This window comes from Pseudonaja textilis, chromosome 7 (genome assembly GCF_049901715.1).
Source record: "Pseudonaja textilis isolate UNSWEBS1 chromosome 7, rPseTex1.2, whole genome shotgun sequence".
Lineage (NCBI taxonomy): Eukaryota > Metazoa > Chordata > Lepidosauria > Squamata > Elapidae > Pseudonaja > Pseudonaja textilis.
Window position 1 is genome coordinate 14,923,822 of NC_141996.1, and position 26,478 is coordinate 14,950,299.

Consider the following 26,478-nt stretch of genomic DNA (forward strand, 5'->3'; position numbering starts at 1 on the left):
ACATGATCCCAGGGTACTGCAACCGTCATAAATATGAGGCGGTTGCCAAGCATTTGAATTTTGATCACATGATCACAGGGATGCTGCAATGGTCGTAAGTGTGAAAAATTGTCATAAATCACTTTTTTCAATGCCATTGTAACTTCAAACGATCACTACATTAACTGTTGTAAGTCAAGGACTACCTGTGCACAAATGTAATCAGCAAATTAGGAAATACTCCTAAAAATTGTTCTTTGCCAGCCTTTTTAACCATCCATGCCTGAAGAAGAGATTGTTCTTTAGAGCAGCTGAATTTCAAGAATTCCTGCCTCCCTACATACCTATTTCTTGGTTCATATATTTAATAGTGCAACTTCAGATATTCAGTTTGGGCAGTTTGTATTATGCTTCTTATTGCATATATTTTCCCTTTATTCACACTATAAAGAATTAATATTGGGGTCCTGGTCCTTCATATTAAAAATAAGGTGGGCAAGTAATAAATTTAAATAAAAATTAATTTATGTCACTATTCTGCATGAAATTCCATTCTGAATGCTTTGTAAACCCTTATAACCTAATGGGGAAATTATAAACATTAGTTTATAACCAATTTTTCGTTAATTGAATTGCCATGGGATTTTTATTTAGAAAGTCAAAGCTCAGGATGAGCTGAGATTGGTGAAGAGGCCAAGAACATTCCAAAGTTTCATTTATGCCCCAAATAATCGTTTTTCAAAAAATCCTCTTCAGTGAATGTGCCAAAAATGTAACAGGTATCAAAAATAAAGGCAGAATTTCTCAACTATTTGCTTCTGGGTTCCCTGAATACATATGTATATTCTACTAGATCGGGTGGGGGGGTTTGATCTCAGGTGGGCCGGGGTGGGTGTGGCCAGAGTGGGCGTGGCCAGCTCAACATCACTTGTGTTGGCGTCTGTGGCAGCCCTAGAGCTCTGCCAGTGAAAACAGGCTCCCGAGCTCTGCTTTCAGATGTGACGGCCTTCTGCAATCCTCTGCCAGTAGAAACGGGCTCCTGGGCCCTGTTTTCAGATGCGATGGCCACCTGCAATCCTCTGCCAGTGAAAACCACCTGCAGTCCTCCCAAGCTCCATTTTCGCTGGAGAGGCACCGCGGACCAGTTCTTCGCTGTTTCGCTTGGGCGGTCCTGCGGCCAGATCTAAGCACCCCATGAACCAGATCAGGGTCTCGTGCCTTGAGTTTGACATCCCATACTAGATAGTTGTGATGAACTGGCTGAGTGAACAGAATTGTATTTCAGCTAAAAAGAAGCATCAAGGAATATTTGCTGATTTTGAAAGAAGTCTCAAGACCCAGATGATTGGCCTCCAAGGCTGAAGGTCCTTGCTGATGATCTAGTTGAACCCATATTCTGAGCCCCTATTCAAGGCTGAAGATCCTAGCTGATCAGATCCAGTTGAGCCCAAAGACTGGTTTGGGTAAGAAGTTGCTGGTTACTTTTTACCGGTCTACCATCGAGAGCATTTTGGCATACTGTGTAACAGTAATAGATAATACAAATAAGTACTACCCCGATAAGTAGTAGTAGTAGTAGTAGACGTAATGGTGTGGTATGCTGGATGCTCTGCAGTGGATAAGGAGAGAGTTATAAACACAGCACAAAAAATCATGGGTTGCTCTCTTCTTTGGAAGATATTGCGAAGACCAGACTCCTCCCTAGAACATGAGAAATCTCCACAGACCGTTCTCATCCTGCACATTCATATTTAGATCTGTTACCATCAGGGTGTCAGCTCCTATGGGAGGTCGCTGAAACTGGTTTAATAAAACACTTCACTCACTCTGCCTCTCAGTGCTGTTTATATTTCCCGTTCACCTCCCCATTAATTAGCTTACATCCGCCCTTAGCAAAACACCCAACATCCATCCACAGCAATCTCGCGCGCCACCCCCCAACCCCCCAAACAACATCTCCCTGAGTGTCGCCCCTCCACCCCGATCCATCTGACATCCCCCATGTGGAATGCTGACCAGCTGAAACCTGAATCATTTCCCGGCTGGCAAAAGAGAAGAGTGGGAGGCGTTGTGCTTAGGGCTTTGCAAAATGCCAAACAACTGATCAGGCATTTTCCCAGCCGGTTGCACCGAAGTAAGGAGGGGCGGTTGCACCTGGCTTCATCAGCTGTCATTCACATCGATTCGGGACCTTCAAGATAGGCAGTTCTCCCCCAACCACAGCAACATGTCGGGTTTCATTCCAATAGCAGTGTTGTTGAAGCTTGACACATGTGGCCCCCTCTACCATGTGACTCTCTAAAACAAAAAATAGGCAACAATTATCTTGTATATACAATTTCCCCCTCCCCGCCCACTTTCGTGGGGTATTTCCTATGGAACCGCTGCCGCAACTGGGGAGCGGACATATCTGTACACGGTATCCATGCTGCATCTGATAGTGGATACCCCTTCCAGCTAACTAGATATTGCAGGACACCCCGTCATTGACGTGAATCAAGTATCTTGTCAATTTCATAATGATCATCATGTACTGGTCCCAGCAGAATCACTCTCGGTTCTTGTCTGGCCATATTAGCCGGTTTTAATAGAGCAACGTGGAATATGGGGTGAATTCATTTAAAACGGGACAGCAGTTGAAGCTTCACTGTTACCGGATTTATGATTCATAATATTTGAAATGGTCCAATAAATTTTGGTCCTAATTTCTTCTTATTTAAACCCAGGTGTATGTATTTTGTGGATAAATAAACCCAATCTCCAATATTATATGGCTTTTGGTTTGATCGTTTCTTATTGCTTTGGATTCATTATGCTTCCTGGGCTTTTTTTTAATGCGATTTGCATTGATTCCCATTGTTTTGTTATATTGGTTGCCCATGTAGTGGTATTGGGAGTTTCTTGTGTCTGTGCAGCTTGCGGCCATTCCGGTATGGGTGTAAATTCTACCCGCTTAACTATTTGAAAAGGAGAATAACTGGTGCTACTATAAACCGTGTTGTTGTATGCGACTTCAGAGTATGGCAGTAAAGTTGTCCAATTACTTTGTTGATAATCAACATAACATTGGAGATATTGTTTGATGGCCGCGTTTGCTCGTTCGGCTGCACCATTGGTAGCCGGATGGTAGGCTGTACTTAACCCTTGCATCGATCCAATCGCATCAAGGAATTCACGCCAAAATTTGGATATAAACTGCACTCCTGTATCAGTTATAATCCGTTTGGGTACTCCATGTAATCGATATATTTGTTGCATGAATAATTGTTCTAGTTTTTTAGCCAATGGTATTCCTTTACACACTATAAAATGTGCCTGTTTCTAAAATAAATCGATAACAGTCCATATAACTGTGTACCCGTTATTTTCTGGTAAATCCACTATGAAATTCATTGTGATTTCTTGCCATGGTTTCGTTGGTTCCAATACAGACTGCAATAGACCCGTTGGTTTCCCTATTTTAGTTTTTATTCATCATGCAAGTTGGACAGGACTTCACATATGCTTCAATAACTGACTGCATGCCTGGCCACCAAAACTGTCGTTTTGCTAAATGTAAGGATTTCAGGAATCCATAGTGTCCTGCCTGCTTAACATCATGACATCTTTTCAGTACCACTGATCTCAATACATTTGGTACATAAATTTTGTTCTCACACCAGGCTATACCATCTTTCATTTTGATTTATGTTATGTGCCAACCAATCATCTTCTGCTAACAATACAGGCAGATTTGACTCTAGTATAATGGCTTTAGTTCCCGCAACTCAATCAATTATCGGTATAACCAGTTGGATTGTATCCTCGCGTTGGCTACGATACTGTGGAAGTCGGGATAAAGCATCCACCATAAAATTTTTCCCTGCTGGGACATGTTTCAATGTGAATCTAAACCTCTTAAAAAATAAAGTTCAACGAACCTGTTTTGGCAATAAACAACATGGATTTTGGAGGGCTTCCAAATTTTTATGGTCAGTTCACACCTTGAATGATTTTGGACTGCCCTCCAACAAATGTCTCCAGGTCAATAATGACCAACGAACCGCAAAAGCTTCCTCCCATATCACCCAATTACATTCAGTTGGGCTGAACTTACAAGAGTGTATGCACACGGGTGTAAAACCCCATCTGTACCCCTTTGCAGTAGCACCACTCCTCCTGCTACGTCACTGGCATCTGCCTGGATTACAAAAGGTAACTCAATATCTGGATGTTTTAATACTAGTTCCTTCGCAAATAATTCTTTTAAGTTGTTGAATGCCTGTTGACATACCTTTGTCCATGGCAGCTTAGTATTTACCTTTGTATCTTTAATTCCTAAAGGTTCTGTCTTTAATAAATCTGTCAGCAGTACAGCAACATCAGCAAAACAGGGAATGAACTGCCAATAAAAAATTGCAAACCCCAAGAAACTCTGTAGCTGTTTTCTAGTGGTTGGGGCTTGCCACTTTAACATGGTATCCACCTTCTTTGGGTCTATCTCAATACCTTGTTCAGAAATACGGTAACCAAGGTAATCCAGTTGTTTGGTATGAAACTCGCATTTTGAGAGCTTCATGTAAAGTTGAGCATCTAACAGTTTTTGAGCACCTGTCTGACTAATTGGATATGTTCTTGTTCAGACTTTGAATAAATTAAAATGTTGTCCAAATAAACCAAAACTCCTCTATGTAAATGTTCATACAACACGTCATTTATCAGCTGCATAAATACAGCTGGAGCCCCCTATGGACAATTAAAAGTCATCTTCCATTCATCTCCTTCCCTAATTCATACTCAATAATACGCTTCTCATAGATCAAGTTTTGTAAATATGCGACCTTGTGCTAAGGTGGTAAGTAAGTCTTTCATTAATGGCAATGGATATAATGGTTCTGCACATATGGCATTTAACCCTCGATAGTCTACACATAAACGTAAGCTGCCATCTTTTTTTTCATGGAATAACACAGGCACTGCCACATGTGATCTACTTGGAGTGATGAAACCCCTTTTTAATTTTTTTTTGATATATTTTTTTCATTTCTTCTAATTCTTTGTGGGTCATGGAGTACATTCGAGGCTTAGGTAAAGGTGCGCCTGGGATCAACTTGATGGCACAGTCTGTTAAGCGGTATGGTGGTAAACAATCAGTGCCATCTTCTTCAAACATCTTGGCCAAATCTTTATATTCATAAGGGTAGGGGTGTACAGTTGATAATTCCTTTATCAATGCATGTTCAGGAGCCCACTGTGCTCTATGATGACTAGGTGGATGAGGACCAATTGCTAGTGTTAATTTCCGATACCCTCCTTCCCATTTTATAGTTGGCTCCCACTTATCAAGCCAAGCTAAACCCAAGATTACTGCTTCACTCATATGAGGAACCACCACAAAAGAAATCCACTCCCAGTGTTCACCCATCACCATTTTAAGATATTCAGTTCACCTAATATGGACCCATCCACCTGTTCAAATTTAATGGGTACATCCAATTTGATGATGTTTAAACTTAGTTTGTCCACCACCCCTTTAGTTATCAAACATCTCGTGCACCCAGAATCAATTAGTGCCCTCACCTCGATTCCTTCTTCAGTCCACTTATTCCATAGAAAAACAGGCAAGATAAAAGGATGGATTGGTTTACTCACCATCAGATCATCGGGTATCCCACCTTCCAAATCACAGTCGGCTGGAACCGTGGTCGGTATACTGGAACTGTTATCCTCATCATGGTCCTCTGGTGATTTGCTTCGAACCCCCCTCACTTTCTCCTGTCCATGCCAATCGTTCCTGGTTGATCTGGTTCGGGCACTTTCTAGACCAACCTGAGGTATTCTAGTGTCAAAGGGGGTATAGGGCATGCTACAGCTCTATGCTCTGGTTTATTACATCAGAAACATTTCATTATTCCTCTACCACTTGGATTAATTGCCCCTTTAGTCTGGGGTTTTGTTACTGGAGCCATAGTTTTACGTGTTTGGACATCACTTTCAAGTTTAGGTTTCAAGCGTTGGAGTCCATCATCTAATTCTATTGACAACTGATAACATTCGGTGAGCCTAACATGCGAGCCCCTGTACAGACAGGCTTGATGCAACTTAGGGCCCAGACCTTCTTGAAATAGATGTATCAATAGACTTTTGGGTAATAATGGAAGTTTGCTAATCACTCTTCGAAATTCATTGACATATTCTCTGGCCGTTCTTCCTTTCTGTTTTATGGCCAGAAGATCTTCTTCGGCTCAATTATCAGCCGTTGTATCCTTGAATCTAGTTCATAAGGCGGCCAAAAATTGCCCTATATCTCCTAACTTCTCTGCCCTGTTACGAAACAAATTAGCTGCCCATTTGTATGCCTCCCCCACCAATACTCCAGTGATTGCAATGATCATTGACCAAGTGGAAGGATAACATTGATCATATAAGTCAAAATGATTCGATACCTGATGCAGAAATACAGTTACTTTTTGTGTAGACCCATCAAAAGTAGCAGTCAGGGGAGGTGGTCCCCATCTTCCTGGGGCCTGCCCTCCCCAATGAGGCCCATACTCCATCTCTCGTCTTTCTATAGAGCCAGATCTTATGGAATAACTTTTGGATCCCACACTCGTCTCATCTAATCCTCTAGTACGTAAATCTGACTGTTCCAAGCTTCTTCCTACATCAGATTCCTTGAATCCCATTGATTTTGGTGTGCCCAAAGAACTACTATCAGGAGTTAAGGCTTGTTTACGCCTCAAAGAGCCTCTATCCATGGGTCTTCGCAATGTCCTCTGTCTGAACTGCTGATGTAAAAGTCCCAACGTGTCACTAGGTGGAACCATCCACTGGCTGTCTTCTGCTCCAAGCCACTTTTTCACTTTCCAGTTCAATGTTCATTCCGTTTGGGGCAGCCCTTTTGGAGCGTAACTCTGTTCACTCAAACGCACTGTTGGCCGCACGGATGGCTGTGCTGCTGGTGGAACATCCTCTGTCTTCTCCCCTATATCCTCACGGTCCTGTCTCCGCTCACCCCTCTCTTCAACTGCCTCTCAAACCTCTTCCTCCAAAAAATCAGAGTCTTTACCTTCTGCCATGATGATCCACCAATGGAGAGTCAGTGCTGGCTTTCAGTCAGCTCCTACGGGAGGTCACTGAAACTGGTTTAATAAAACACTTCACTCACAGTCTTGATGTAGCAATATGTGTTTATTTTGGCTTCCTCCATCAGTAGCAACAAACAGAAAGTCCGAGTAAAGCCAGCGCTGAGACCGTCTGCCTCTCAGTGCTGTTTATATTTCCCATTCACCCCCCCCCCCATTAATTAGCTAACATCCGCCCTTAGCAAAACACCCAACATCCATCCACAGCAATCTCGCGCACCACCACCCAAACCCCCAAAGAACATCTTTCCCCTCCCCGAGTGTTGCCCCTCCACCCCGATCCATTTGACACCCCCCATGTGGAATGCTGACCAGCTGAAACAACATCCCGAAGCATTCCCGGCTGGCAAAAGAGAAGAGTGGGAGGCGTTGTGCTCAGAGTTTTGCAAAACGCCAAACTACTGATTAGGCATTTTCCCAGCCGGTTACACCGAAGTGGGGAGGGGCAGTTGTACCTGGCTTCATCAGTTGTCATCGACATCGACTCAGGACCTTCAAGGTAGGCAGCTCTCCCCCAACCACAGCGACGTGTCGGGCTTCATTCCGTCAGCAGCGTTGTTGAACCCCGACACAGGGGCTTAAAATGAGAACTAATAGATTGAGGAACAGTTTCTTTTCCAAGGCAGTAATTGTCTTGAATCAAACAGTGCATTTGTGATTTTTTATTATTATTATTATTATTATTATTATTATTATTATTATTATTATTACAATTTGAATTTTTAAAACTCTGTAGTGTGATTGTGACGTGGTGTTTGGGGCACTGTGCTGGAGTAGCTTTCAAATTTCATTGTATTTGTGGAATGCAATGACAATAAAAGTATTCTATTCTATAAAGGTATTTTATATTCATACTTTTGAAAAATACTGGCAAAGGATTAGAGGAAATGGCCCTTCCTTTGGGCCAGTCACCCATTGAATGTTCTTGTTAGTAATATATACAATGAACTGAGATTTCCGTGTAAGATAACATGAGAGGGAAGATAGGATATAAATCTCAACAATCATGTTTCAAGGACTTAAAGGAAAGTTTGACAGGAAGGTCAAGGTTTTTTGAACTAGCAGCATGGGCAGTAGTGCATAGTGGGATGTGGGTTGAGGGAAAAAAAACCCAAGTATTGGGGGGCAAATCCCTTCCAGCTGACATTGTTGTAGTTCCTGTTTGATGTGGAATTTGTGACTGTGCGCTGTAGAATATTTTCCCCAGACTATCAAAAGATTAGAAAAGCAAATGTGGCAAAAAAATTATTAATAATCTTGCTTATATTTAACCATCCTCTGAGGAGTTCAGTCTTGTGGCCAGGACAGAAATGGGTAAAACTCAAAGTGAAACTCAAGTTTAATTTAGATGAAATATAACTAATGATGTTCTCTGAATGCCAAAAATCCCAGTGGGTTCATACATGGCCTTCCAGATGGGGTAAACATACATGAATCCCAACAGGTAGCTTCCAACTTCCAGGACCAAAAGGTTTTGTTGCTGTGTGTGACTTAGGAGATGGGGTAGAATGATTTCATATGTAGCCGAGTGTTTTCCTGTCTTATAGTTTCAGTTGGATAGGAGACAAGGACTTTCTTCTAGCGAAGGCAGTCACCCTTGGTGCAGTATTCAAATAAGACATGACACAATGTATGGGTTTGATGTGTTGCTTACTTTAATTAACTTGCCCCCACACCCTCAAAACCGAGAAATTCTGTCTCTCCATTGTAGCTTCAACCCATATGGATTTAAAATGTGCACAGCAGAGAATGTTCTCCTAACATCTCACCGTCATTTTTTGCATTGCAAATATTGTCAGCTTGGAAACGGTTCCCTCATTCTGTCTTACACAAGTACTGTTCCAGCCTCTTCAGCACAGAAATCTCTCACAAGTTGTCACTATGCACATAACCCATCCCTGAATAAAGTTGTTTTTCCTTAGGAACTTTATTCAGAATGGAGTACAAGTGATCTTCAACTTGCAACCACAACTGATCCCAAAACTTACGTTATTGAGACATTTCTTGAGTTTTGTCCCATTTTGCGACCTTTCTTGCCTCAGTTGTTAAGTGAATCACTGCAGTTGATAACTCTCAGCTGCCTCTAGTCTCTTGGTCTCCCATCTGGAAAAAGCAGCCAGGACTTAGTTTGGAGTAATCTTTGCTTTATTCCAGCAACCAAAACAATGCAACAGCGAGTAAGGATATTTCCAAATAAAGCCAGTGCTGAGCCACTGCCACTCAGTGCTTTAAATACCCTCGTTCTGCCCCTCCCACTCATCCAAGTTGCCTAACATCTGGTCCTTCATTATACTAACATCTGCCTATCTGCAGCTCCCTTCGCCCATGTGCTTACAATCCTTCCTTATTATCCCGTGATTGTGCCCAGATTACCCACCACCATGGCCATTCTTCTCTGAACATCAGCCACTGCTTGTCTCTCCTTCAGTCCTGGATTCAGTAACTGCCACCCATTCCCAGCCTGCTGCCATTTCCCTGTCGCCTCCTGATGACATCATCCTCGTCTCTCCATAGGGGCGGCGACGAGGTAAATAGCAGTTCCTCTCGTTGTTGAGCTCCGGCGCATGTTGCAGCATGTCCGGAGCCTGACAATAACTTAGTAACCTGGTTGTGAAGTGAATCTGGTTTCCCTATTGATTTTGCTTGTCAGAAGGTCGCAAAAGAAGATCACATGACCTCAGGACACTGCAAGTGTCATAAATGAGTCAGTTGCCAAGCGTTTGAATTCTGATCACATGACCACGGGGATACTGCAAAGGACATGACTGAAAAACGGTCATGAGCAGGGGTGGGATTCAAATTTTGTAACAACCGGTTCTGTGGGCATGGCTAGGTGGGTGTGGCCATGTGACTAGGTGGGTGTGGCTCCCCTTTTTCTGGCACCAGCCCCCTCCTTTTTTTTTGCCTTCCTGGGCCTCAGAATGTTGCATTCCTTGACAGAAGCCATTGAGAGCCTCTTTGAGAATCAAATCAACCAGATGGGGAATTGCACATAGCACATTTATGCTTTAAGTGCCCAAGGCCTGATCGATGTCAAATTTGTTTCATTTCAGAAATACACTCTAGATGTTGGACAGCACGGAGTAATTAGTTTATCATTGATGCTTGCTACATAGCACACACAATTGCCAAAGTTATTAAATAATGATCGGTGCAAATGTTCTGGATGTTTATTCCTTAATCAGTTTCTCTATGAAAGTGTAAACACAAGACAATGAGTAATTACACAATTATTTGCATTTAACAGATAAGTCACACAGCCTCATGACCTAACTCATATGACCTGGTGAATTTTTGACATGGGGACCTCAAATAAACAGATCTCACTAGATGAAGGGGTGTTAAACTCGCATTGTCATGGTGCCATCGCATGACTTCCCCCCCTTCGCTAAACTGGGCGTGGGTGTGGCCAATGCGTGACAGTTTGATAGCCCTGCACTAGATGAACCTCAAATGAATGATTTCAGAATGCCTTCAAATTGGAAGAAATTGGCCTTCCTTTCCAAGAAAAAATCTGAAGACACCAATTATATATGAATCTTCTTCAGAACAGTCTTATTCATCTATCATGTTTTCAAATGTTTCTTATGTTTAAACAAAAAACATAACAAAAGCCCTCCACCTCAAAAGCGTCAAATTAGTTTTTGCACTCCTATCTGTTGTATTTCTTTTTTTGGAACCACAAAATAAAATAAAAAAATCTTTGCCCAGCAATGTCTGATTTGTTTTCCTGAATGAAAAAAAACTGGAGAGTAAAACGAAAAGATTCAGGTTCCAACACTTGAAGTCGTATTCTGTTGTGAACTTATCATCTCCAATCTTCTGTAGAAAAGAGGTAAGAAGCAACAATGCTTACTTTAAAGGTTTTTAAAAGAGAGTGATTAAAACCAGATATAATTTCAATCCCTTGAAATGCTTTATTGAAGATACTCTGAATATGCAAAGCCCTTATGGAGTTCTCCAGATTTGCAGATCATTGTATAATCATTGTCAAAAGAGACAAAACAGTCATTATCAGATCAGATAATATTTTCCCAGAGAGAAAGTGTTCCTAAAAGCAGGAGTAACAGGCGTGGATGTTTGTCTTCTGTCTTTTTGGCACAGACTTTAAATAATGGCATCATGTTCATCACTGGAGGACAAAGAAAAGAAAAGGAACTATGTTATACACTTCACTGGGAGCTACAGAATTGTTGATTTGTTAATGAGATTAACAAACAGGCAAAGCTTTCTGGACTATCTTTTGAGCTGGGGAAAAAAAAAATCTTTAGACCTTCACAAACAAGCCGGGTTCTACTATCAAAACATGTAATTCCTCATAACAAATCTGTTGGTGAGGATTTCATTCTCTGGTGCCCCCCAACACATGATCAATGGGACAAAATATTAGACTGTGCAAACCACTGTATTTGATGGTGCTTGTTCCTAAATTTAAGCACAAAAATGTCCGTGAAATACAACGAGGAATGAACTTGGTGATTTGAAAGAACACACACAGGTCTCATTTAGCAACTACATTGCTTAACAACTTCAGAGTTATATTTGCTTATTTATGTCCCACCTTTATTATTTTTATTCTAGGCAGCAAACATATCTAACACACCTTCCTCCTCCTGTTTTCCCCACAGCAACCACCTGTGAGTGGGCCGGGCTGAGAGAGAATGACTAGTCCAAAACCATGGCTATCCCAAAATCATGGTTTCCGTGGCTAGGACTGGACTTGCACTCCAATCTCCTGCTTTCTAGCCTGGTGTTTTAATCACTTGAGCAGGGGGTGTGAAACTCACGGTTGGTGGGCCGGATGTGTCACGTGCTGGCCATGCTCACCCCCTTTTAGGGAAGGGGGAAATAGTCCTGATACGTCATGTGATGACATGATGATGTGCGTTTGACACACCTGCACTAGAGCAAACTGATGATGAAAGGTGGTGAAAAAATAACTCTGCAATCAATCCTTGCATTTATGAGTTTCATAGTCCTTTCAAGCAAAGAAAAGCTGAAGGAAGTTCCTAAGCAGTCATGATTTTACTTAGTGACTGCCTCACTCAACAACCAAGATGCCAATCCTAATTGTGCTCAGTAAATGAGGAGTACCTGTAATATATGCTCTCTAATATGAGCCATGGTGGTGCAGTGGTTAGAGTGCAGTACTGCAGGCTATTTCTGTTGCCTGCCGGCTGCCTGCAATTTGGCAGTTCAAATCTCACCAGGCTCAAAGTTGACTCAGCCTTCCATCCTTCCGAGGGTAAAATGAGGAGCCAGATTGTTGGGAGCAATATGCTGATTCTGTAAACAGCTTAGAGTGGGCTGTAAAGCACTGTGAAGCGGTATATAAGTCTAAGTTGCTATTGCTATTATGCATGTATGCTTTGTCCATTAATTCCAATGGGATGCAATTAAATATACAAGTAGAAGTTGAGGTGGGGGAAATTATTTCAATAGTAAAAACGATGAAGGTGGAGATGAGTATCTGGGCAAGGAACAAGCACCTTGTGGTTTCTTTACTAATACAGCTTACTATAACTGAAAAGAGAATCTCCTGAAGTTAAAAATAATTGAACTGTAAAGTTGTCCTGCATTTGGCAGTACATTCTTCCCATGAATAGGAATCTTCAATTATGTCAGATGATGGGAATGGCCTTGGGAAACAGGAAGAAAAGCCACAGAGTGGACAACTGCTATGTAAAGGTTATCTCAACCTATAGAAGGGAAGCCCGTCCATATGTGTGTGTGTGTGTGTGTGTGTGTGTGTGTGTGTGTGTTAAGCAGAGCAAATGGCTGAGCAAATACAAACATACTTTTCAACTAGACAGCTATTTGAAGTTACAACTGTCAAAACATCTTAGGGAGATATTTATGCAAGTGAGGTTCGAACAGCTCAACACAATGGTCAGATATAGGAGATTCCATTCTATACAGTGGAACTTAGGGTCACAACCGTAATCCGTTCAAGGAAACAAGACTGACTGCGTATGTGCAGACAAAAAAAATATGGCACAGTAGGGGAAATCACCATAGCTGTATTTGATCAGGACCCGAGGATCTGTTCCTGACCAGAAGCAACAATTTTCTGAAATTTTTGGTCGTCACCCGATTTGGTCGTGAACCCGAGGTTCCACTGTACCCTACAATGGACGCCTCTGCATTTGCGGAGTGACAGAGGTAGAAGGCCTGGCTCATATCCTATTTGATTGTTGACTGTATAAAAGGGTGAGGGACAGGTTCCTTGGTCTATATACCAAATGAATGACCCATTGGGATCTCCATATCAAAACAACTTACCTTATGTGCAGCCAGAATCTGGAAATAACATTTAACACAGCACAGTACTTAAGCAAAATGGTTCGGCTGAGATCAGCATATATGGAACTGATTGGGGTAGATTGTAGGGGTGATCCTAAAATATAATTTGATCATATTTTATTTATCTATATATTATATTATTGTATTTTATTCCATTTTCATTTTAAATTGTATTTTATTCCAATTCCATTTTATATCGTATTTTATTCCAATTCCATTTTAAATTATTTTTATTAGATTTTACTAATAATTTGGGTCTGGAACTCTGCAGTTTGATATGACCCCAGGGCTAATCAATAAAGTGAAGTGAAGTGATAAGGATTTCAGAAGGGAGACAGACACCCTAGCTTTCTGGAGATTAAAAGGAAAAGAGGTGAGAGTTACTTTCAGTCTTACGAGATTTTGTTAATGGAACCTTACAATAAAGATTTTGCTTGGGCTTCCTGTCTGGACAACCACCAAGAGCCAGCACTATCTGGGAACCACAACCACCACAAAGCAAAAATAGTGTCTGATCTTACTGGAAAGAAAGAAAATACCTCCTTTTTTTACTGGATGATTAAAAATAAACCAAAGCAGTTTGGTGAGCAAAATTCTGGAATTAGAGTTGGGTGACAAGGCAAGCATAAAATGAAAGAGTGCAGCTTCCTTCAAACAAAGAAAAAGTTATTCTATCTTAGGATCAGCTATGTGCTCCAGTATATGGCCCCATAGTTTTGTGAACAACAGCTGGAGGCAAGAGAGTTTGCTTTCTGCCGTAACAGAAAAAGGTAGGGTCCAACCAGGGGCTGAAATGGTTCAACAGACAGGATGTTGCAGAGCTCCTGGCCTCTGCTCATGTTGAGCCCACGAAAGGAAGTAATCACCAAGTAAACAAAAGAACTCTCATTGTTGGAAAGGGTTGCAAAGGGTTTAGTACTATGACATTTCCTCTTGGGCAAGAGAGGCTAGTCTCGCCTTACAGAGGAATAAAAACTTAAAAGGGCTAAGATGAAAGGAACCAGACAAATTACTAACACCCCGTTCTTAAATATTGCTATTTCATTAGGATGATGAGCCCAATCTTAGAGTTCACTGAGTCTATTTGATCGCCACAATGTAAAAAAGATGTTGAGACTCTAGAAAGAGTGTAGAGAAGAGCAACAAAGATGATCAAAGGACTTGAGTTAAAACATATAAAGAATAGTTGCTGGAATTGAGTATGTCTAGTTTGATGAAAAGAAAGATAAGGGAGTGACATGATAGCAGAGTTCCAATATCTCAGGGGCTGCCGCAAAGAAGAAAGGGAGTCACCTTATTCTCCAAAGCACCTGATGGCAGGACAAGAAGCAATGGGTGGAAACTAATCAAGGAGAGAAGCAACCTTAAACTTAAGGAGAAATTTCCTGAGTGCTTGAAATAATTAATCAATAGAATGACTTGATTCCAGAAATTATGAATGCTCCAACACTAGAAGTTTTTAAGAATAAACTGGTTAACTATTTGTCTGAAATGGTATAGGGTTTCCTGTCTAAGCAGGGGGTTGGACTAGAAGACCCCCAAGGTCCCAACTTTGTTATCCTATCCTATCCTATCCTATCCTATCCTAATTATTATTAGAGGGGAAATCAAGATTCCATGCAGTTAGCAGCAGGGTGTAATATTGTGCCTGAGTTTGCATTAAAATGTTGGAGAAGTATACCTGGATGAGAATGGCAGAATATACATTATTTTGGTAACCATCTGACCTGCAAAAAAGAGTAGAAGAACTCCTTCTATCAGGTGAGACCATTGATCAATTTAGTTTAAGATTTGGCTCAGTCTTCAGCATTATTTATCTGCCGACTTCAAGCAATTCAATCAATGAGTTTTATGGTTGAATGATGCTGACAGCCTGTATTTGAGAAGGGTTCTGGTTTCTTGGTCTGCTCTATCTTGTTGGGCTAACATAGGGGTCCTCAAACTTGGCAACTTTAAGACATGTGGACTTCAACTCCCAGAATAGCTGGCTGGAGAATTCTGGGAGTTGAAGCCCACAAGTCTTAAAGTTGTCAAGTTTGGAGTCCTCTGGGTTAACATGTCTGAACTTATAGCCTCCATCATCCTACCATTGGTTTCATTATTATATTAGAAAAACATGGATGACAGTCCTGCCAACTCTGTATTGTGTCATATTCTCTAGTGCTGATTACATTCTTCCTCAAGCAGATTACATTGTTCCTCAAAGCTTGTCCAGTATTACTGTGTTTCTCACAAAATAAGGCCAGGCCTTATTTTTTTTTTGAGCCCCTAAAAAATGGCTAGGATGTCTTTTGGGGGGTGAATTAATTCCCCACCCCCACCCCGCAGTATCCAACAACAGCGTCTGAGTCGCTCCCGCTTTCCCCCCGTCCCAGTAACAACAGGAAAAAAAAGATTTTGAGGTACCTGGGAGCGCCGCACGCTGTGTTTTGGTTTAATCTTGAGCGGCTGGATGGGCATGAGAAGAGTCGAGCGAGCGTCTCTGCTGCTGCTACCTTTGATGCTCCAGCCTCGGGCTCTGCAAGTTTGTAAAAGTTCCGGTGCGCAGCCCGTTCCTGCATTCCAAGCGCTCAGGCCGAGCTGCAGCTGTCCCTCTCTCGCCAGCGACATCTGCAATAAGAGCGGCAGCAGCGGCGGGAACCATGGAAGCATTTTAGCTGCTTCTCAGGTGGGGGAGCCGCCTCCGTAACTTCCACAATTCCTGCTGCTGCTGCCGCTGTTATTGGAGACGGTGCTGGTGAGAGAGGGACAGCTGCAGCTCAGCTGGGTGCTTGGAATGCAGGAACGAGCTGTGCACCGGGACTTTTCCAAACTTGCAGAGCCCAAGGCTGGAGCACCAAGGATAGCAGCAGCAGAGACACTCGCTCGGCTCTTCTCACACCCACCCAGTCACTCGGGATTAAACCAAAAGGCAGCGCACAGCGCTCCCAGGTACCTCAAAAGGTTTCTTTTTCCTGTTGTTATGGTGACGGGGGGAAAGCGGGAGCAACTCAGATGCTGTTGCTGGAGATGGTGCTGGCGAGAGAGGCGCCAGCACCGGTGGGAACCGTGGAAGCTACGGAGGCCTGAGAAGCGGCTGAAATGCTGCTGGACATCCACGCCGACGATGCCCGCCTGCTGACCCGGTTAAGGGAGGGGTAAGGGAGCCGTCCGTGCTCCACCATGGGGTTAGGAGCGGCTGATGGTGAGGCATAGCTGCCCGTGGGGCACTCCTAATGGCAAGTTCCCCCCCACCTTCCCCCCAATTTTGCATGTTTTAAACTAGGCCTAAATTTGGGGGGAGGGGCTTAATTTCATTTTATGCCTAGAAAACATGCTGGGTCTTCCTATGGGGGGGGGGCGTATTGTTAGAGAAACACGGTATACCTAGAGAAAGATCAAAAGTATTCAATCCAACGTACATAGTTCGATACTGAACACCTCTTTTTGTGTGGTAGAATCTGCATCCAATATAGCCAAGAGCGAGAAGTCCCAGAGTCAACACAATGCCACCAATGAAGCTGCCAGCGCTGAACCCCGATGGGTTGCCTCGAATTGCTGAAACTTCTGTAATGGTTTAAAAAAAAAAAAAGAAGATGACAAAAATGTTCATACACTTTGGCTGAAGTATTAATTTTTCATTTTTTTTTCTAAGTGTGCATATTGGATAGCTCTTGCTTGCCAGTTCTAGTTTTTTTCATTCTCATCATGTTTTACCATATTTCTTTTTAAGGACAGGTAGCTGACATTGGCTGATCTTGAAAAACTAAGTAGGTTGGCTATGGTTACTACTTACTTGGTCAGGAGTTTACCAGGAAATACATTCTGTGGAAGAGAGTAGGAAGCTTAAAAAGAAAAGAAAAAACCCCCAACCAACTTCCTGGAAGAAACTACTGACAAATGCTTCTGAAATGTTACCAAGAAAACTGTATCTATGGAAGAACCAGATGAGCTCAAAATAATCTTTATTCTACTTTAGAAGTGGTGACTTATCCTTTAACACAGGGCTCTCTAAACTTGGCAATTTTAAGACTTGTGGACTTGAATTCTGGGAGTTGAAGTCCACCAGTCTTAAAGTTACCAAGTTTGGCGACCACTGCTTTAACAGTCAAATAAAATGAATTCTGTTGGGTTGTAGGAACCTATCTCAAGAGTCTATTCTTTACCATAGCTCAGACCGAGTTGGATTTCTCTTGGCTGACTTTTACAGCAGGAGTGGACAATTGAGAACCTCTTTTCAGTAGCCCTAGAGCACCTTCACCCCACTGCTAAAGACTTGGGAGTCATCATTTCCGATGATTCTAAAATGGGAATAACAACTGTGTGAATGCTCTAGAATATTCAGTAAGAATCAGCCAGCTCCAAAAAAAAAAAAAAAAAAGCAGAAAACAGAAATGCTTGCTTGGTCTTGCCTATGTTGCTCTTTTGTTCATCCCGTCCTATACACCAGTCGGAAGATATTTATGTTAACATGTTTTGGAGGATAATTCCTATCATGTCATATGTCAGTGGAATCATTGGGAAATTCTTCCTAATTTGAAGTAAAAATCCTTTCCTTGTAATTGGAGCCGACTGGCTTTAATTATTTGGAGGATGTCACGCTACCTCTTAACCTTGTGCTCTCCATTCTACATGGGTTCACCTTAAATGTTCCCACAAAGAAATTTGATCTCTGGGCTTCACTCCATCTATGTTGTTCCCTTCTGAACATATATTGTCAGCTTTCCCGCTCCACATGCCTGAATTTTGTATCTTCCAGTGGTTTTGGACTTCAACTGCCTTTAAGCCAGTGGTGGGATGCTGCCGGTTTAACAACCGATTCGATGAGCATGTGTTTGCCTAAGGTCCTTGTGCGCAGTGCTGAAAATGGAGCATTTAAGAGCTCAGCTGCTTACCTTCCAAATCAGCAACAGTAAGTAGAACAGCGTGTGTGTGTGTGAAATCAGCTGAGATGCGCAACTGAGATGAGCTACAAATCAGGAAATAAAGGACAGGATAAGGCGGGGCTACCGGTTCAGTGAACCAGTCCAAACTGGCAGCATCCCAACACTGCATTAAGCCATGACAGCATAGCCAAAGGTAAGAGTTAATGGCTGTCATACTCCAAGACATATGAAAAACACCACATTGCTTAACCCTGTTCTATGAACATGTAATCCAACTTGCAGTCAAAAGCTATTAGAAAAGGGCTTCCTTTTTATTAATGGTGTCCTTTGTAGAATCTGCTTTTGGGAGGGACAGGATAGGTTTGTTCCTTTCTGAAGTTCAGGTAACAAACTTTCTTAGTTAGGTAACCTTCTATGTCTTTGCTATATTTCGGAACTGTAATTGTTAAAGAACAGTTTTATTCCTGGGAAGTAGCTGGACTGTCCTCTATTGGATGCTGGCTTAGAATTCTGGGACTTTTCATCCCAATACTTCTGAAGTACATCTGGTTGGAAAAGTTACAGCATTTTGTTTGTTTACAACATAGTTTCTCTTCAGTTGATGTTAAAGCCGTACGTGAGAAACAAAGCAAATGCTCATGAATGTAATAAATTACCCATAATATTCTGATTTTTCAGAGTAATCTAAGAAGAGATGTGCTCACTTCGATAAATTCAGACAAAGTTTTTTAAAAGCAAAGACAATAATGATGAATTGAATGAAGTGAGCTGCAGATGCTATCTAGACAACAATCAAGTAGGAAATGAAATGTGGGTACGTACCTGTGACCAAAGCAGATGATGGCTTAGTTACAGGAACTGCAGTGGTCTTGTGTGTCCCAGATTCAGTTGGTGAATGCTTTGTACTGGCAGGTTGTATAGGTTTATCTGTTTTGGAGGCAATGGTAGATTGTGCAGCAGGGATGGTCTTGTTGGTGATTGCTGGGATCTTAGAAGTCACTTCAGGATGAGCCGTGGTTTTCACTGATTTTTGGGTGGTATTGGTAATGGTCACGGTCTTTGCTGGTTTAGAAAGACATGTAAGCTTTGTAAAATAATGCTTGTATTACAGGATAGATTTATTAATATATTAAAAGGTATTGTAACAAAGATGTGTGTTTCTTATCATTTTTGGAACACAGAGACATTATAAGAAACTGCCAGTCCAGCCATTTTGGAGATGTTCTTAGAGTAGGGGTGTCAATCTCAAGGATCTGAGGGTTGGATCTGGCCCATGAGGTGCTTAGATTTGATCTGTGGGACCGCCCTGGAAACAGCAAAGGATTGGTCTGCGGTGCCTCTGCCAGCAAAAATGGAGCTTGTGTCCCCCAAACTCCATTTTGCTGGGAGAAGGCTGCAGGAGGCCATTGCAGTCAAAAACAGGGCCCAGGCGCATCGCATGTAGCCTACCTGGACTCCGTTTTCGCTGGCAGAGGGCTAGCAAAACAAACTAAAAACAAAACAAAAAAGGAGAAATGTTTCCTCTTTTGCATTTGAGCATCAAGAAGGGACAGGAAAGGAGATAGGGAAAAAGGAAAAACAAAGAAAAAGGAGAAAAGATGGGAAGAGAGCAAGGAAGGAAAAAGAAGGAAGGAAGGTTATAATGAGAGTGAGTGAGGGTCTGAGGGAAGTTCTGCCTTAGCACTTGGCCACCACAGGTGATGTCAAGCTGGCCACGCCAACACTGGCCATGCCCCCCAAGGTCAAACACAACCCTGATGTGGCCCTCAATGAAATCGAGTTTGACATCCCTGTCCTAGAGTTTTCCAGAAGTAAAAATGTTGAAAGAGGGAATGCAGAGGTGGTATTCAGCAGGTTCTGACCAGTTCTGGAGAATCGGTAGTAGAAATTTTGAGTAGTTCGGAGAACCGGCAAATACCACCTCTGACTGGCCCCACCCCCATCTGTTCTTGGCCTCCCGAGTCCCAGCTGATTGGCTGGGTCTTCTTTTGTTGCCCTACACAGGAGAATGGAGCTGAAAAGCAGGTTAGTGGAGTGGGGAGGGAATGGGGATTTTGCAGTAACCTTCCCCGAGGAGTGGGGAGGGAATGGAGATTTTACAATATCCTTCCCCTGCCACGCCCATCAAGTCATGCGCACAAAACCAGTAGTAAACCATTTTGAATCCCACCACTGAGGGAATGGTATACACTATTCTGGAGAAGTAATGGTCACTGCTCAAATGGCCAGATCTTTAAGATTCCAAAGAAATCGAGAATGTTCTTTCATTATGATTAGAATAATAGGTTTTGAACTTCTCTAAGCCAGAAAATGAGAGGTAATTTGGTGCAGTGGGTTGAGACACCAGGCTAAAAACCAGGGGACTGGGAGTTCTAGTCACACCTCGGGCACAACAGCAGCTGGATGACCTTGAGCCAATCTATTTTCTCTCAGCCTAACAAAGAGGCAATGGCAAAACTACTTCTGAAAAACCTTGCCAACAAAACCACATGGACTTGTCCAGGCAGTTTCTTAATTGGACATGTCTGAACAGAAGGGGGAAAAACTCCATAACATTCAACTTTAATTAAATAGCAACAGCACTAATAAGGATAATGTAGCTTAAATACATCTTACCTTACCCAACAACAAATTACTTTGCTACGAAGATGAGATGTTACTCATTCCTTGATGTGGCTGGTTTATTCTATACTTTTACTTCCCTAGCAATGAATAGCCAAATTCTTTCTGATACAAATCATCAGGCCAGTTCGTAGCCTAGTCATGAGAAAATACCCTTTCTTCCAGAACTTGTGAAACTACATTCCATTATTTCTTTTCATCTTGACAAACCAAGCATGCTATGGAGATGAGAGATACACAAGTTCCTTCCTATTCAATTTTTACTGCAGTTACATTTTCACCATTGAGGGGACAGATAGCATTCACCAGGGCACGACACACCAAAAAATACACAATTCCTCAACCATATACGGTATTTTGGAGAACAGAAAGGAAATATGAGCTACTACTACATCCTGAATGGGAAACTGTGTCGTGTATTTCATTTACGAACTGATTTATTGATTGATATTTTTCCTATTCAACTGATTTCTACGCGGATTAATTTATTGATTTTTATATCCTTGTATGATTTGATTGCTTATTGTACTCTATGACTATCATTAAGTGTCGTACCTTATGATTCTCGACTCTTGACCAATGTATCTTTTCTTTTATGTATACTGAGAGTATTTACACCAAGGCAAGTTCCTTGTGTGTTCAATCACACTTGGCCAATAAAGAATTCTATTCTATTCTATTCTATTCTATTCTATTCTATTCTATTCTATTCTATTCTATTCTATTCTATTCTATTCTATTGGGAAATTCCTGGAATTTGGAATTTTAAAATCTCTTTAGGATAGCCTTTGACTTATGACAATTGAGCCCAAAATTTGCAATTAAGTGCATTTTGATTCATTTTATGATCTATCTTGCCACAGTTGTTAATTGAATCACTGAAGATGTTAAATTAGTAACATGGAAAAAGCGATCGCATGACCATGGGACACTGGAATCATCGTAAATATGAATCAGTTGCCAAAGATCCGAATTTTGATCATGTGATTATGGGGATGTTGCAATGGTCGTAAATGTGAAAAATGGTCATAAGTCACATTTTCAGTACCGTTGTAACTTTGAATGGTCACTAAATAAATGGTTGTAAATTGAGGACTGCCTGTAATCCATTTTTTCTTTCTGCTTCCATGATTAATTACCATCAAAGGCTGCATTTAACTTTAAAAAAACATTTAAACATTATCCACCCTAAATTGACTGCAGAAAATTGCTATATACCAAGTTAAATGCAGTTTACCAGCAATATTAGAGTGGGACAAATCAGATATATATTCTTTTATTGCTATTCCTCATTTAGTGACTCAAATATTGAGGAACTAGTACTCCAGCTATATCCTATGTTATGGCTTCAAAATGGTCAGTGGCTTTGCAGAGTTGTGTGTTTCTGAATTCTGTCATCTAACAGCAGAGCAACACAATAAATTTATTATTTATTATTAGCTGTGGTGGTGCGGTGGTTAAAATGCAATATTGCAGGCTACTTCTGCTGACTGCCAGTTGTTTGCCAGTTTGATTCTTATCAGCTCAAGGTTGACTCAGCCTTCCATCCTTCTGAGGTCAGTAAAATGAGGACCCAGATTGTTAGGGGTAATATGCTGACTCTAATTCTGCTTAGAGAAGGCAGTAAAGCACTGTAAAGCACCCTGAAGCAGTATATATGTCTAAGTGCTATTGCTATTACACTTTAGAAATGTTGAATCCTAAAGACCAAGACAAATAAAGGCTCTACTAGGTTGGATTATCCATTTCATTTATTTTCACTTGAATCAATTATCCAGCCTCCCTACCCCCACTCACTAAGCAATTTTAGGTAGCTAACAACAGTTTTAAAACAATAATAACAAAAAAGAAACCCCTACTAATATCCCAAAAGGAAATGGATGAAATAATAAACATATGGTAATAAAACAAACTTTGTCAGGGACCAGATCTATGACGCCTCCTCTACAGCACAGTGATGATATTCTACCGGTTCAGCCCAGTTCGGGTGAACCGGTTGTAAAAAATGCTACAGTTTGGTGGAACTGGTAGTAAAAAACCAGCTTTCGGTTCAGCTGAACCGGTATTCCCCCCAATGATCAGTTGTTCCAACAATCAGCTGTGTTGGGATCCCCTTGCTGTCTTACTGCTTCGCCCAGGAGGCTTCCCCAAGGCCCAGGAGACAAAAAGGGGCACGCAGGGGTGTGTGTGTGTGTGTGTGTGCTGTGCAGCCACCTGCACTCCATTTTTTTTGCTGTCCTGGCCTCAGGAAAGCCTCCTGGAAGCAAAAAGGCCCCTCCCAGGAGGTTTCTCTGAGGCCCAGAAGGCCAAAAAACATAACCTGTGTGAGTGTGTGCTGCGCAACATTCTCCATGCTCCATTTTTTGCTGTCCTGGCCTCAGGAAAGCCTCCTGGGAGCAAAAATACCCACCCAGGAGGCTTCCCTAAGGCCCAAGATGTCAAAAAACGGAGTGCGGGGGCGGTTGCTGTACCAAAAAAAAAGAACTCATGCCTACCCAGTCACATAGCCGAGCCCACCTAGCCACGCCCACAGACCTGGTAGTAAAAATATTTGCATCTCACCCCGCTACAGCAGGTTCGTCATCTCTTTTCCTGATTCCTATATCAATTTCAAGGTCTTCTAAGTGGTCAGTGGGACTGACTTAAACATTCAAATTTGGAGTTAGTTCTTCTAAACTAAAATACGTGAAAACCCTCTACCATTCTAAATATTATTTTCTCTTTTCTGTTCTCTTTAGACTTGTACTTTAACATGGCCCAATGTCCTTGTATGACTGATCGTATTGTTCTTTTTCTTTTGCCCTTTTGAATAGAACTGATCATAAGCGGGTCTCTATAGGATGACTGAGTGATTCCTGTGTAAGGATGTTGAGTCAGGACTTTGCTTCCCTAGAATAATTTGTACTTTTTAATATGCAGAATTGAAATAAGTCAACAAAAAGTGACGGGCAAACAAGGCCCATTCGTGAACGCTCCTGGTCAAAGGACTCAGAAGCTCATTTCTCTTCAGAATGGAAGAGAAAACATTTTGTTGCAGATGCAGTAAGAACAAAAACAAAACACTTCATGATTGGGAAGAAAAAGGAAATTTGTGCTTTCGAGTGAAGGATGCCTGCCTGGAAAAGTCTCTGCCGTTTTCTTGACAAACATTTCAAAAGTGGCTCCAGAGGTGGTATTCAGCAGGTTCTGACCAGTTCTGGAGAACCGGTAGCGGAAATTTTGAGTAGTTCGGAGGACCAGCAAATACCACCTCTGACTGGCCCCGCCCCCATCAATTTCTGCCTCCCGAGTCCCAGCTGATTGGTTGGGCGTTCTTTTTGTTGTCCTGCACAGGAGAACGGAGCTGGAAAGCAGGCTAGTGGAGTGGAGAGGATATGGAGATTTTACAGTATCCTTCCCCTGCCATGCCCACCAAGCCACACCTACAGGACCAGTAGTAAAAAAATTTAAATCCCACACTGAGTGGCTCACTTCGTTCTTTATTTCTAGGAATGAGAAGGACTGGCTGAAACTCACCTAGGTGGTTTTGTGCCCCAGGTGGAATCAGTACTCTGAGTTTTGTGGGGTTTTAGCTTGATGCTTTACCCTTTACACCAAACTGGCTCTCACACCTAGGTTGAAATTCCTATTAAATTGCAAAGCAAATTGGACAATGCTGAGCCAGTTGCTACCACTCAGACTAGAGTGGCACCCACTGAGATCTTGGGACAAAAAAAACGGGTAGGAGGGAATGAACCTTCTTGGACAGGAAAGGCAGCATGTGTTATGTGCCAATTGAAAATAAATAGCTCTTATTCCTTAACGAGTCAGAGCACTGACAGGCAGGCCCAGGATAAGCTGTGGAATATCTGTAACATCTTCTGCAGGAGAGTCTATGAGCCATCCAGAAACCCAATGAAAAAAAAAAAGGAATACAAATATTTATATCCAGTCACCATGATATTGCAGTTCATGTTTTGGTTTATAGCTGCTATAGAACAGAAGGGATAAAACCGTCTGTATCATTTTGGCTTGCAAATCCAGAGGTGTGTTTTCAAAAGGAAGCAGAAGGCCTCTCTGTAGAAAGTCAACACATTGGAAACGAGTGGCCCAACCCAGGCTCAGCTTTTCATCTCTGTCATGTTTAATTATAATCACAAGGTTGGAGATAATGTAGACCAAGGGTGTCAAACTTGATTTCATTGAAGGTTGCATCAGGACTGTGTTTGACCTCGGGGGGGCAGGGTGGGTGTGGCCAGCTCGACATCACTCATGTCGGGAGTGCCTGTGGTGGCCCGAGTGCTCTGCCAGCAAAAACGGGCTCCCGAGCTTGTTTTCAGCTGCAATGGCCTCCTGCTCCAGGGGAAACGGATCTTGGGAGGGCTGCACGCAATCCTCCCAAGCTCCATTTTTACTGACAGGGGCAATGTGGGCTGATCCTTTTCTATTTCCAGGATGGCCCTGCAGGCCAGATCTAAGCACCGTGAGCCGCATCTGGCCCCCAGGCCTTGAGTTTGACACCCCTGTTGTAGACCAAGGGGTACCCAACCTGTGGGCCACAGCCCACTACTGGGCTGTGGCCTATTGGCCACTGGGCCACATGAATATCTGATCAGTGCATATGTACACACATGCATCGCGGGCGCTCATGACCCCATTTGTGTGAGCACTAGTAGATCCACTCGCATGAGTGTCGCAGCCCCACTAGCACAAGTGTCATTACGGGCGCTCACAGTCCCACTCATGTGAGCTTTGTCGTGGGTGCTCACGGCCCCTCTCGCATGAGCCCTCACAACCCACTTGCGCAAGCAATGGGTGTCCACACTGTGCACATGTACCTGCCCCTCCCACAAAACCATCCCCTCTTTTCTCCCTCCCCCCACTCTGGGGCGCCAACCTGGAAAGTTTGGAGAACTCTTGAGATAGATGATTTACAACTCCAAGAAGGGCAAATCCATCACTCTTTTAAGTAACGGCTTCAGTATCAAACTTTCTTTCCCCGCAGAATTTAAATTTAAATTATCATTAAATAAAATCTCTCTCCCCCTTCCCCCACCAATTCAAGAGCAGACCCTTTTCAGAATTCTGCAAGCATTTTGCATGTACATCTAGGCATGGCTGACACGGGACAATTCACAAAACAGCTGATCCGTAGCCAGAAATGATAGGAAATAAATGAGAAATTTTCTTCATGCAAATAATTGGTTCTGAGTGTCTTTTCTTCAATACCTTTTATGCATGAAGTATTCAACCACCGTTTTCTTTCATGAATTATATTTTAATTTGAAATTTGAAAAAAAAAGCACCAATGCTTAGGTCGGAATTGTTATTTGCATCAGGGAAAAGAGGGGCGGGACAAAACATTTCACTCATTTGCAGAACCACTCTGGGGATTTTGCAGCAGCCTTAATAAAACGGAAGTTGTGGAGAATGGTTTTATCTTTAGCACATTGCAAAGAAATCAGCTATGGTTTCAAAGATTAAACTGAAACTTCCTGAAACGATCCTAAACGCGACTGTTTATCTTGTCATTTGACAGTCAATGTCCCCCTGCCTCAAATATCATGTAAAGACAACATTAATCATGGGCAAAAGGATCAGGACAT

General features: G+C 42.2%; 1 protein-coding gene across 1 annotated transcript in view; it reads right to left on the reverse strand.

The window, feature by feature from the left end:
* Positions 1 to 10,258: 10,258 nt before the first annotated feature.
* The window catches only part of TMEM123 (transmembrane protein 123), a 30,153-nt gene continuing 13,933 nt past the window's right edge, over positions 10,259 to 26,478 (reverse strand). Inside the window, exons 3-5 of the mRNA XM_026706893.2 lie at positions 19,094 to 19,333; positions 16,808 to 16,952; positions 10,259 to 11,235 (exon numbers count right to left, since the gene is read on the reverse strand). Of these exons, the coding sequence (XP_026562678.1) occupies positions 11,211 to 11,235; positions 16,808 to 16,952; positions 19,094 to 19,333 (410 nt within the window). The 3' untranslated portion in view covers positions 10,259 to 11,210. The remainder of the gene's footprint in view (positions 11,236 to 16,807; positions 16,953 to 19,093; positions 19,334 to 26,478) is intronic.